At 40.2% G+C, this 14,583-nt stretch overlaps 1 protein-coding gene across 3 annotated transcripts in view; it reads left to right on the top strand.

Annotated features, from left to right (window-relative positions):
* The window catches only part of LOC124787753 (phosphofurin acidic cluster sorting protein 2), a 691,488-nt gene that overhangs the window by 652,047 nt on the left and 24,858 nt on the right, over positions 1-14,583 (top strand). For all 3 annotated transcript variants that reach the window (XM_047254663.1, XM_047254747.1, XM_047254832.1), the window contains exon 17: positions 7,746-8,197. In XM_047254663.1, the coding sequence (XP_047110619.1) occupies positions 7,746-8,197 (452 nt within the window). The remainder of the gene's footprint in view (positions 1-7,745; positions 8,198-14,583) is intronic.

Here is a 14,583-nt window from a genome sequence, read left to right as displayed (position 1 = left end):
TGAGCTGTTTTCTTCAACTACCCTGAATACAAAAAGTTTTCAACAACTTCTATGATCCCACTGTTAACATCTACTATTTCATTTTTTATGTGTTTATTGTTGATTATTTTAGATTTATTGGAGTTTATTTTCAGGCCTACTTTCAAACATTCTTTGTCAGGTTATTCTGTTTGTTGATGAAGTTTATCTGCCTGCACTATGTGAGAACAGTAGAATGTTCTCAGAAAAATGAAGATAGCTCAGATATGTTTCATTAAGATGTATCCCTTCTTTGTTTTCACAGTTTACAAATCTGAAACCTGTATCTAGAACTACTGACAATGAGAATAGTTTTACCGGTATTGAATCTCCATCTGTAACACCTCCTTCATTTCTAAATTTAGTTAAATACTTGTCAGATAATATGAAACATAAATTTTGGAATTGCCATTAGAGTCCATAGCATTGACATCCAAACAGAGCACAAAATAACACAACTGACGAATGCCCAGAGAGAATCACCAGGTTCATCATGTGTCTGATGTAAAAGGGATTGTATTAAGAAGACGGAATGTGTCATTCCACTAAAGGTAAATGAGGGGAGCTTTTCCATGGTTGCAGACTCTTAACTGCCTTTCATGGATAGCAGCTCTACTAACAAAATGGCATAGTGCCTGGACTGGCACTGTCAATGTAAGCATGGCAGTGTCAGCTTGTGATGTGTTGTCATTGGTTTTTGGTGGGCAGTTTGAATTCCTGATGCCCACCTGGGATATCAAAGCTCTCCCTTCTGTATTCAACATGAAGGCCCAAAGTCATTTAAGATTGTGGTTGCTGCACCATGGGGGCATGTACTAGTTTTGAATGAGGCAACAGCGAGTTGTTGGATTTAGCTAAGTCATCCTCAACTGGACACATGATACTTATGTTGACATTAGTAGAGGTGGAGGTGGTAGCAGCAGCAGCAACAGCAGTTAGTGTTGAATCATGTGGTACCTGCCCCATGATAAAGCCTGTTGCCTTCTTGTGGGATTCTGGTCAGTGTCTGATAGTGGCTGCAGGTAAGCATCACAAGTAGGTAAGCATCACAAGTCAAGTGCTGCTGAAGTTGGCTCTGTGAGGAGTGACACTCTGATAACATTACTAGATGGAAGTCAGGGGGGAATGAAACACGCCTGCTTCTGAAATTATTAAAGATTGGCTGCTGCTTTGGTGAGTTTACAAAGTTTCTTTTCCTCCTGGGAAACCATGGCACCCAATGTCTAACCTAGATAATCCCTTAAGGTATAGACTGACATTCCTTGCTGGAAACAGGCCACACATGGCATGTCTATGAATTGCTGTGTTGGGTATTAGGGTTTACTGGGGTTTTGAGACTGAGGAAGAATTCTACATGGCCACAATCATTGACCAATGCTGTTCTGTAGGTACTAAGAAGCAGGGTTAACAGTTCCTCTATCATAGTCAGCTGTTATATGTGCATTTGCCTTTTTAATGTCGGCACCAAGCATGTTGTCTCATTGTTTGTCTGTAGATAGAACAGTGCAGATATCAAGCAACAGGTCTACAAGATCATGTTCCTGTTCCAGGAGATGTGGAACAGCTAGTATATTAGTTGAAGACCATAGTTGATGCCTTTGGTTGTCATAATCTCTTACGTTGCCAATATTTATCTGTGCACCGTGACTGGTTTTGACAGCTGTGAAATGCAATATTACTATGTGTGGCTAGTACTTCATCTGCTACATTGTGGAAAAGTGCAGTTCCATTAAACTGAAATTTATTCTTTGGCACAGGGCTTGTTGTGGACCAATGTGTGAATAATTATTGTTTTGTGGTCCAACATTCACCACACAGCTTGCATGCCGGAATTAGGTTTTCGACATCTTTGTTAATCTGTGGCCAGTAGGCATGGTGCCATTCAAACTGTGTTGTGAATGTCATTGTCCAACAGTTCCTGTGTAGCAACTGTAGCGGTTGTTCCTGGCAAGCCTGGAGGATGAATAGGCACGTTTCTTCATATCATGTGATTAGTAGGATCATAGCTGCATTTGGTGAGCACCTGAGTCTCAGTTAGAAGAATAAACGCAAGCTGAAATTTTGTGTCACAGATGGATGTGCAAGCCAACCTCTGTAAAGGTAGTTTAGAACTACTTGAAACATGGTGTCTGGCTTGCCAAGAGTCAACAAATGATTAAAGACAGTAAGAAAAAGTCATGAGAAGTATTCCTTGGCTAAATAAATGTTCCACTAGCTCAACATAAGTACAGGGAAGTACAAGAAGGCTTTCCGGGAAATGCTGTTGGCCACAAATACTAACCATTCTGAAAGAGAGATATCTCCAAAACAAACTACTGGAAATTTCACAATATGTCACCCCAGCATTTCAGTAAGACATCCACCACTGTCAAGTCAGTCTCTGCACCTGATCATTACTGTTCAACAATAGAGAGCTATAGGCTGGATCTCATACCTATCTGTACTGAATCCTATTGTTGCTGTTTCTCCTTAGGTAATCTGGATACAGCTCTGTGATACTGTACTCGATCATTGTTAAATCAACTGCAATATATTCCAACACCTTAACAATAAACCTGTAGAAATCATTCTACAATTTTTAAATACAATGTGGCAAACAAGACAGATTCATAACTGGGGAGGGAGGCAGTTGTAGTGATCCCCTCCCTTCAGACTACAGAAGAAACAAGTGTACCTCAGGAGTTGTCAAAGTATTGCGTTAATGTGCATCAATAATGGACTGCTCTTTATTTGTTGATGATTTAGTTTTTTATCCTTCTCTAATTCTGCAGCAGCAACATGTCAGTCTCAACTCAAAATTAAAAAAAAAGGTTGGCCGAATGGATTGTACATACTAGTGTTAGATTTTATGCATATGTGTGTGTGTGAGACAGAGAGCTTATTTTAATTATTTTTTTAATTTGCCTGTTTTGCAAATAAATGACACCAGTCCTAAGTTTCAAGGATTTTGTGAAGTTCCTGGCTCTCATGATTCAAAGCTCTCATGGCTATCACACCTTCTACCGACCCCCAGACTCCGATGATTTAGTTGCTGAACAGTTCAGAGAAAATTTGAGTCTCTAAATTATTTCAAGCAGTTAGTCCACGAACCCACGCGAATTGTAAATTGTTGCAAAAACACACTTGACCTCTTAGCCACAAACAATCCAGAGCTAATAGAGAGCATCATGACTGATACAGGGATTAGTGATCACAAGGTCGTTATAGCTAGGCTCCATACTGTTTCTTCCAAATCCACCAGAAACAAACGCAAAATAATTTTTATTTAAAAAAGCGGATAAAGTGTCACTAGAAGCCTTCCTAAGAGACAATCTCCATTCTTTCCGAACTGACTATGCAAATGTAGACGAGATGTGGCTCAAATTCAAAGATATTGTAGCAACAGAAATTGAGAGATTCATACCTCATAAATTGGTAAGAGATGGAACTGATCCCCCATGGTACACAAAACAGGTCCGAACGCTGTTGCAGAGGCAACGGAAAAAGCATGCGAAGTTCAGGAGAACGCGAAATCCTGAAGATTGGCTAAAATTTACAGATGCGCAAAATTTGGCACGGACTTCAATGCGAGATGCCTTTAATAGGTTCCACAATGAAACATTGTCTCAAAATTTGGTAGAAAATCCGAAGAAATTCTGGTCCTATGTAAAGTACACAAGCGGCAAGACGCAGTCAAATACCTTCGCTGCGCAGTGCCGATGGCACTGTTACTGACGACTGTGCCGCTAAAGCGGAGTTATTGAACGCAGTTTTCCGAAATTCCTTCACCAGGGAAGACGAATGGAATATTCCAGAATTTGAAACACGAACAGCTGCAAGCATTAGTTTCTTAGAAGTAGATACCTTAGGGGTTGCGAAGCAACTCAAATCGCTTGATACGGGCAAGTCTTCAGGTCCAGATTGTATACCGATTAGGTTCCTTTCAGATTACGCTGATACAATAGCTCCCTACTTAGCAATCATATACAACCGCTCGCTCACCGATAGATCTGTACCTGCAGATTGGAAAATTGCGCAGGTCGCACCAGTGTTTAAGAAGGGTAGTAGGAGTAATCCATCGAACTACAGACCTATATCATTGACGTCGGTTTGCAGTAGGGTTTTGGAGCATATACTGTATTCAAACATTATGAATCACCTCGAAGGGAACGATCTATTGATAAGTAATCAGCATGGTTTCAGAAAACATCGTTCTTGTGCAACGCAACTAGCTCTTTATTCGCACGAAGTAATGGCCGCTATCGACAGGGGATCTCAAGTGGATTCCATATTTCTAGATTTCTGGAAAGCTTTTGACACCGTTTCTCACAAGCGACTTCTAATCAAGCTGCGGGCCTATGGGGTATCGTCTCAGTTGTGCGACTGGATTCGTGATTCCCTGTCAGGAAGGTCGCAGTTCGTAGTAATAGACGGCAAATCATCGAGTAAAACTGAAGTGATATCAGGTGTTCCCCAGGGAAGCGCCCTGGGACCTCTGCTGTTTCTGATCTATATAAATGACCTGGGTGAAAATCTGAGCAGTTGTCTTAGGGTGTTCGCGCGCGTGTGTGTGTGTGTGTGTGTGTGTGTGTGTGTGTGTGTGTGTGTGTGTGTGTGTATGACCGAGTGGCTTATGGCATGAAGCATAAGCCAGCATTAAGTCAGGGTTGCAGGCAAGGACCTCACTGATTACTGAACAAGTCCCAAATTATTTTAGAGTTACTGAGATATAAGGAAAACTACAATCCTCCACAGGTTTCTTATTTTATGGTTCATGAACTTTTCAGGTGAGCATAAAAACTGTGTGCAGTATTCACAGATAGAATTAAGGGAGGGAGGGAACTCTTTTAACTTCTGTGTAATGTATCCTGGCTGTGACCTGTGGATTTATTTACTAAATGGCTGTACAGTATTTTGAACTGCAGTTACAGATGATCTCAAAGACACTGGAGCAGACAAAATGCATTTAAGATGTAAAAATCATCTGCAACTACATCTTTAATGCCCTTCAGTCTACACAGTGCACCCAATCTGATTAATGTGTTTCATTTATTTGACTCTGTTCTCAACATGGAAGGGTTGATTAAGAAGGTATCATTCTGCTGAATACCAGAGCATATGGAATTTCTGGAAAACAAACTGGCCAACATGGCAGCCAGGATGCATGTAGCACATATGCTGTGGTTCAGTATGTCATCCTTATGCTTGCTATCTCCGAGATGTTAATGTGTCTATGAGAAGATGTGTGGCTAGGAGTACCGAACAGTAAGCAGTTGCTAGTAAGGTCAGCTACTTGAACACCAAGTGTTTTCTTCCACCCTTGTAGACAGTAACTCCTTCTCGCTCAACTACAAATAGTATAAAGTACAAGAGCACATGACTTTCCACTAGAACATGAGGATCTTGGAGTGTGCAATACTTGTGGCATATGCATTTCAGTAGATTGTATTTTACTGTTCAGCAAGAGCATGGAAACTGGCTTGTCCAATTATTTGCTCACTCATTTTATTCTGATCTACTTCCCATGTTATTTCAATGGTGTTGTCAGGGTGATTGGCTCATATATGCTTTTTTTGTAAACTATAAGCTTGTCAGACTTTTTTGAGTTCTTATTTTAGCCTACTTGTTGTTCTGCCCAGATTTTTAGTATGTTTTAGAAGACAGATTATGCTTATACATTTTCAGTTTGAGTTGCAGTTTGTCATTATTCAGGTGAATGTGGAAAATGGGAGAAAGTGAGTGTGGTTTTAACTGAGTTTAAAATCAAACAGTGGAAAATCCAGGATGGAATTTTGACAATCCCAGAAAGGATAGATTGCTACTCACCATACAGAGGAGATGTTGATTTGCAAACAGGCACAACAAAAAGACTGCTATACATTTGAATTTTCAGCCACAAGACTTTTATCTGAAGTAGGAAACATGCACACACTTTCACAAGCACAACTCACACACACATGAATACTGTCTCTGGCCGCTGAGGCCTCAGTATGTGCTTGTGTGAATGTGTTTTCTACTTCAGAAGAAGGCCTTATGGCTGAAACCTCAAACTCAGAGCAGTCTTTTTGTTGTGCCTGTCTTTAACTGAGTTTGTATATTATGCCCATTAAATCTTACACCTTTGAACGTCATTTGACTGGGATTATTTTTGTGAGGGACTGACAACCCCTATGTATAATTTCCTAAATCCCACACACACAATCATTTTTATGTTGGTTCTGGATTATAATAATGAATGACCATAAAACTGCTGTTATGTTGGTTCACAATTTCCTGTACTTGGAATACCTTTTTCACTGATCTTTCTACAGCTTTCCTGTGAAATCTTCATACGAGGGTGATTCGAACGAAAACCTTAAAAGTGCTATAATATTTCTAATTGTAACAATCAACAAAAAACTTAGAAGTCATTTTTTGACATAGTCACCCTGACACTAAATGCATGTATTCCACAGCTTTAGGAGTGCATACACACCACGATGAAAGAATTCTTTTGGTCGCATGTATAACCAGTCGTGCACCGTGGTTTTCACCTCTTTGTCGCTTCTGAAATGCCTCCCTCTCATTGCTTCTTTGAGTGCACTGAACAGATGAAAGTCACTAGGAGCAAGGTCTGGTGAATAAGGACGATGTTCCAGACATTTGGATTTAATTTCCTGAATAGTCTCAACAGTCTTATCGACTGTACATGGTCAGGTGTTGTCATGCTGTAGAAATACTCCTGAAGTCACAAGTCCTTTGTTTACTCCTGACTGTAGGGCGAAGTTGACTTTTCATCATGTCTGAATAATAAGTGCTGGTTACCAGCACACTCCCTCATCCATATCAAGCTTCGAAATTATGCCAGTTCCATCAAAGAAGAGAATAAGATGTTTCAGCAGACGGGTGAGTGTGGAATTTTTTTGGTTTCAGTGATGAACTGTGGCACCATTCCTTGCTTGACCTTTTCTTTTCTGGCTGGTGTCACTGGACCCTAATATCATCACCTGTAACAATTTTCCCCTGAAATGAATCACCTTTGATGTGGAAACAATGCAAAAGTTCTTCACAGGCACATCAACTTGACGGTCTTTCAGTTCAGCAATCAATTGATGTGGCACCCATCCTGCAGAGGTCTCATTGAAGTGCTGTACATTGTGAACAATATTCTGCTTTATACCAACACTGAACTTCAAAACTTTTAGCTGTTTCATTCAGAGTTACATGTCTGTTCTCCTTCTCAAGCTTCTCCACTAGTGCAATGTCCTCATCTGCCACTATGCATTGAGCCTGTCCTGCTCTTGGGGCATCCTCCACAGAAGTTACACTGCTTTTAAACTTAAAAACAACAACAATAACGCATTACAGATTGCTGCTCAATCGCAGTGCATGTTGACAAGGGGGAAGCCATCTTTTTGTGGATGTTGCTGCCATTACCTGTGTTGCAACATCACTCTGACACCTGTCAGTCACTTTAAGGAACACTACTGCCATTTACCAACTACATCACATGACTTTTCGAAATTTTACAGAACTTTCAAGGTTTTGATTTGAATTACCCTTGTAATATGTCAATCAGGTGACCAGTTATACATTGTTGTAGTTTCTGTATTTAATTGTCAGACATGATTTATATTGATTAGCTACTATATTACAGCCACAAACCCAGTAGAATAAATAGTGCCATTGATTCTGATCTGTGTAACCCTAACTCCATTTTAAGAACTTCTGTACACTTTTGTTTATGATTTGTTTATTGTCTTTTTTAGGGATCAGCAGCTGTTGCTGCAGACACAGCAACAGCAGCCACAAACCCAGCAACAAACACAGCAGCAGTTTCTAGTGCAGCAACAACAGCAGCAGCAGCAGCAACAACAACAGCAGCAGCAGCAACAACAACAGTTGCAACAGCAGCAGCAGCAACAGCAGCAGCAGCAGCAGCAATCATCAGTATTACAACAACAACTGCCTCAGCAACAACTACTTCAGCAGACACTTCAGGAACCAATGGAACTGCAGTTAGATTTCTGGCTGGGTGCTGTCTTAAGTGGGAAAGCTGCAGATTTTACACAGCCCCAAGGTAAAGGAAAGGGTGACTCAACAAAATCAACACTGAAGATGACGTTTCGTAATCTTCAAGTTCAGCGACTTCCATCAGCTGGCGAACATCCGAACCAGTACTTCATTATGAGCTATTCCACCAAAGAGAAGAAACAAAAAAGTGAGTCCTAGTGGTACTTTATGAGAAATACCCATCATGTGTCTTATAACAAGAGAAGTGCACTGTTATTTACAGTATTGTAATTATAGACAGCAGCTCTGATATTTTGCAGTAACCTTGCAGTTTTCTCTCTTCCATAATCATGATGATGTAATAATTTTGCAAATCAATTTTCTCTTAAGAGAATAAAAAAAGCTGTGAATAAGGTCTCACAGTAGAGACCCAAAGTAATTTGTAGGAAGATATAAAACCAGGTGATATAAAATACCTGTTCAATGAGGATCATGAATCATGAAGTCGTCCATACACAGAAAACCTTACAAGACAAAGGAGTTATACCAAGATTTCTGCTCCCACCCCTTTTTGCCATTGGTAGAATTTTTCTTTGAGATGCAATTGTATCTTTACAAACTAAATGTACTAACAAACAATTGAATTACAGGCACAGCAGGTAGAACTATTTTTCATCCTGTCAATACTGACAACTCATTATGACAATAACTCCACGAGACGCAATGAACACTGAGTAATCATCATGACCTGTGACAGCTCATGTGCTCCCCATGACTCAGAAATATTGGTCTGGATCCAAGGTGCACACGTCTCTCTCAGTAGCATCCCAGATGTTCTGAGTATGATTGAGGCTGGATGGCCTGAGGAACCACACAGATACCTACATCTTTGGAGAGTTTCTCAATTAGCCAGATACAGTTCCAAAGGGATGGGATGCCACATAGCCCTATTGAAGGCACAGGTTGGCTGTGGGGTGGTGTAGGTGAACAAACTGATGCACATGATTGGGCAGTAGGTTCCTGTATCCTTCAGCACTGTGTGACCATGGCAGATGTAACAAGGGCCCCACTGTATTCCCTGTAAACATACCGAACTTGATAATACCTCCACAATCCTCGCAAAACATTATTTGTGCCCTGCCATCAACAAATGCAGGGTCAGTCAAAAAGGACTTTACAACTTTGGACTGATACAGAAGTTTATTGAGATAACTTACGGAATCAGTAGATGTGTCATTTTGTAGCAAACAACCTCAAGTTTGACTCACATAGTGCATCAGTACCCCATCCTGTCACCAGGAGTGCCTGCATAGTGCATGGTTAAAAATGGCTTCTTTCACTGGTGTGGGATGTGCTCACTATGTCTTTTGGTTTCATGAAACAAACTCTGCAATATGTGTTCAGTGTAAATTTCATACCGAATATTCTAAACAACATCCACCCAGGCCTACAATTTACTTTTGCCATAAGAACTTTGTTGAGACAGGTTGTTCATTGCAGCATGACAAATCACCAGGTCACCTGCATGTTTATGATTATGTCAAACAGGTTAGGGGGAGCTTTGTTCACAGTCCACAAAAATCAATACGATTTGCATCTTGCAAAACCGCCATTCCACAAAAGCCTGTTAGGCAAGTACTGTGTAGATGTTTAAACTTGAAACCATACAGGTTCACAATGGCACAGCACATTAGTGATGCAGATGTTATTCATGAGGAATTCTGTATGGAAATCTTGCATCGGATATAGGACGACGAGACATTCATGAACACAGTTGTCTTAAGCATTGAGTCAACATTTCATATCAGTGACATGGTGAATATCCACAGCTGCAGAACATGGGTCAGTGAAAATCCACATGCAACCCAGGAACATGTGTATGACAGCCCCAAAGTTACTGTGTTTTGTGAACTGAAAGTGTATGGCCCTTTCTTCTTCATGAAGAAAACTGTCACTGGTATTGTGTACCTGGATACACTTGAAAACTTTTTAATTCAGCAGATTGATGAAGATGACTGAGATGGAATGGTTGACTACCAGCAAGACAGTGCACTACCTCACTTCCTCATGAAAGTTTGAGATTTCCTCCATAATCGCTTCCTAGTTTGTTGGATTGGGCATGAAGGGCCAATCGCATGGCTGCCTCACTCCCCAGATGTGACACTACTGGATTTCTTTCTCTAGGGTTTCATTAAAGCCCGTGTGTACGTTTTACCTTACCAGACAATTTAGCTGACCTTAGAAGCTGAATCTATGCTGCCATTGCATGACTTACACCTTATTTGCCACCACGAGCACGGGGTGAAATTGATTATCAGTGGGATGTTTGCCACATTACAAATGGCAGTCACATTGAACCAAAATGATGCTTTTCTGTGAAACTTGAGGTGGTTATTACAAAATGACACATCAACCAATTCCGTAAGTTATCTCAATAAATTTCTATATGATTATAAAGTTGTAAGGTCCCTTTTGACTCACCCTGTACTAATGCATATGCAGTTGATCGCTCAATGAAGTCCTTTTCCTTGCTTATATATGTGCTCTGTGACGTGTGGTGAGCAGAGGTAAACATGTCCGGTGGTACTTTTGTATCCCATGGCAAGGAGGTGGTTTCGGATGGTGTGGCAGCTCATATGGTGAAGGAGTCCATTACTGAATTACCGGATGCTTTGCTATAACAGTCTGTGATTTTGAACAGCATCCTCTCTCTAAACCTTACTGCGCATGGCAGTTGACTAAAAGAGAGGTGCCCTCAAGATTGTGGCAAGTAAAAACTCCAGGGCTTTTCACGACTTTCGAGATAGAGGCATTCACAGTGTGGCTGTGATCACATGTGATGATACTGTGTACCTTGTCCATCCTGCATTCAACTGTCATGCCGATGGCCACATAAGGTCTGACAAATCTTGAGTACTCTCTGTCTCTCTCTCTCTCTCTCTCTCTCTCTCTCTCTCACTCACTCACACACACACACACACACACACACACACACACACACCACCCTCCCTTTATCCAATGCAGCAGGTGTATTTAATTCAATTTTTAGGAGCATATTTGGAAAATGATAACTTTGCTGTTATATAGTTAAGTTTGCAAATACAAAGACACACACATATGGACAGTTATCCAGCACCTTCATATCTGTATTATTATATGTTGTATTTTGCCTCCAAACAAGCACAAAGTATTCTCTCTCTTCTATTTTTGTATTGTTCAAGTCTTCCTCTCTACCCTTTATAGTGTCTGCCACACTTGTTACAAGGCTTCTTCTTGTTATTATATGTCAAAGTTACAAGTTATGCATATCATGGTAAACTCAAACAATGGGATGTTCAGGATGGAATAACAACAATGTGCAGCCACAGCAGCAGAGACACTGGTCGTGTATGCGAGTTGTTCTTGTGTGAAGGGCTTTTGGCTGAAAGGTTAAAATGTGTAGCAGTCTTTTTTGTTGTGCCTGTCTGCGACTTAACGTCTTCTCTATATGGTGAGGACGTATCGTGGTAATCTATTTGTTTCTGCCATCTGTGTGTGTCTGACAACTCGGGAAGCAACTAAGACATCTGTTGTAAACTGTAAAAGTGAGTTCTGTCATCTGTTTTTATGTTATTCATTTTGTAACACTTTTATTGCTTTTTTTTTTAATAGCAGAATTTGGCCAATTTCAAAAGCACCTACAGAACCTCAAACCATGGTACTTTTTTTTCTTCTCGTCTTCCCATAACTTCTTCACAGGTTGGCTGATGGCCTGCCTCTGTTCATTTCCTTTCACTCTCCCATATTGTGGGTTTTTTTTTTCTGGAAAGGAAATTTTGCTGTATTTTTGAGAAGCCTGAAATTTTCCCTGTCCTATAAGGTGTCTTCTGTGATGTGTAGTCTTTTCAGATCCCTTTGTCTCTCTTCCAGCCATGTGAAGGTTCTTAAGTGGGAAATGTAATTGAAACTTGCCTTGTTAGCCTACTGTCATTCGATGAAAGAGGTATTTTTTTGTACATAAGCTGTTATTTATTTAATCTTTTTTTACACCACCAATTTTGACTTATGGAGTAAATTTTTAGTGATTAACTGTATGGAAAATCATATTGCATTACTTATACCGTTAGGGGAAAAATAATTACCTTTAAATTTGCGAAACGTCTAAATTGGCAGCATCTTCACAGTGTGTCTCCATTCATATCGGTTTACAAACTGCAACTGTACCTGATGTGCTGACATCTGGTTTGTGCACATGAGATGAGAAATGTGCAGAGATATTATTTATTTATTTATCTTGACAAGAGTGAGAGAGTGGGTACCTAATAACCTCACAAGAGAATGGTCCAATCAAACTTGTCAAAACCTACCCTGAAATTTTTCATGCATGTAGAGTATGCTGAAAGAAATGCAGTTCAAAATTTTAGTTGCTAAATTGCACTGCAAGTATTTTAAAAAACTATTAGTTACCCATTTTTGCTATACAAAGAACTGCGTATTATAGCAGTTTGTACAGCCCCTCCCTGCCTAGCACTCGAGTCTGCAAATAAGCAGATCTAGCCCTGACAAGTGCAACGTCCAGAGTGCACACACATGAATTCTAAGCACTTAAACCATACAAAAATGACTCACTTCATTAATTCTTTTGAATAACTAACAGTTCATATTCATAGCTAAACTGTTGCAGATGAAATTGTTACACAAGTGACTGGCAGAGGAAAGAAAATCAAGGTAGTGTATGATGTTACAATACAGAAGACTTTCATTAGTTGGCACATTAATTTGTTGACCTTAAGTATTTTATAACAGTTATTGTATCACAGTTCTTATGATAATTTTGAATAATGTATATTTTGCTAACAATGAAACAAACATTCACCTTACACCAGGTACTCCTGATTAAAGAAAAATTAATGCATTCAGGCAAGTAGCAGTAATTACTAGTTTTATTTAGACAGAACAGGAATGGAGTGAGAAATGCTGATGCTGTAGGTCTGCATATTGTGCTGTGTACTAGGCATACTTGATCAAATTCGTAAATGTTGGTGATGCAAACTGAAGTTCAATAACACTTTACTGCTGATAAACCTGAAATGACCAAGAGCTATTGAAAATTATACTGTTCAACAATTATCTGAAAAGTGCTGCACCCTGATGAAAAACCTTTTTACAGAGGGTCTGAATCATATTATTAGTTGTGGGTGGAATGTGAATTATACTGACAGTTTTTTCATCATCCTCCTAAAATCAGAGGTGGTGTAATGGCGACTGGAACGGTTGCAGGGTAGTAGTGACGGAAATGCAGCGGGACCCGCGGAGCGGCCCGTGAACAACAACATAACAGGAGAGGACGGACACGACCAATGGAGGACGTTACGACACAACAAGAACAGACAACAGAGTAACAAACCAAACAAGACAACCATGTCCACTGGAATAGAAACACTAAAGTCAATACACTGTCTGAGGTGATATGTCCTGAGATGCACATGATGCTGGCTGAGTGCAAGGCAGGCGCTTAAGTATGCTATTGGCCGCTGGGACCACGTGTTCCACGGTGGCGCCCTCACACTAAAAACGAGCCAGGAGACGCATGCCGCCACAGCTTACAGTGCAATGGTGCAGATACCTCTCTGGGTCTTCGACGTCCATGACGTCTGGCGCGGATTCAAATGCCGTGGCGTGCAGTACCAGAAGAGGTGTCATTAAGACCAGGCCATAAGTCCAACAAATGAATTATTCTCTGCAAATGATAAGACTACGTTTCAGATATATCATTGAAAATTATTCTCTCCCATTTTCTTCAGATTACGAGACTTTTGCAAGCAATCAGTCCTTTTTTTGTCATAATTTGCCGTGAATTTCCTGAAGACAGAGATAAAGTTGCGGAAACAGTAATCCACTGATACTTATCACTGACATTGTAGTATATGAAGGAAGGAAAGAAGATTGGGTTTAATGTCCTGTAGACATTGAGGTCATTAGAGATGGAGCGCAAGCTTGGATTGTGTCATGATAACAAAGCAAATCAGCCGTGCCCTTTAGGGAAAGCACAGAAAACCTAAACCTGGATGGCTGGATGCAGTTTTGAACTATCATCCTTCCGAATGTGAAATGAGTGTGCTAGCCACTACGCCTCACTTGGTATTGTTGTATACAAACGTGTCATAGCAGTCATTGCCTACACAATCACACTCAAAATGTTAAATTATGGTTTGAAGAAAACCTGACTGATTGGCTGTATATGCAGCTTTTAGGGGATAACGAGAAGCTTCATCTTCAGGTCAGCGATGAATTTCTCTATTTCCTATTAATGACATCTCACGTACCTGTTTACTGGAGCTAAACTTCATAATTTTGTAACTTCCTTTTCCATATATTCTCATGAATCTGTTTAACCATATCAAAGAAGCCTGGAAATCAGTATTGTTCATGTCACTTACAGTTCAGAGCACCCAGTCTCGTAGATTTTCATTGGTAACAGTGCACTGACTCTCTTAAGCAGTTCTAAATCTTTTGAACAGTTTTTCTTTCACACTTTTGCAAGTTTCATTTTGGTGCATATTTTGTACTTCATGTAAACCTTTCTGCTATCTATACAATTCATGTTCAGATTTT

The sequence above is a fragment of the Schistocerca piceifrons genome, chromosome 1 (genome assembly GCF_021461385.2).
Source record: "Schistocerca piceifrons isolate TAMUIC-IGC-003096 chromosome 1, iqSchPice1.1, whole genome shotgun sequence".
NCBI classification, from domain to species: Eukaryota; Metazoa; Arthropoda; class Insecta; order Orthoptera; family Acrididae; genus Schistocerca; species Schistocerca piceifrons.
The sequence above is the reverse complement of the archived record's forward strand: the minus strand, read 5'-3'. Positions and strand labels throughout refer to the sequence as shown.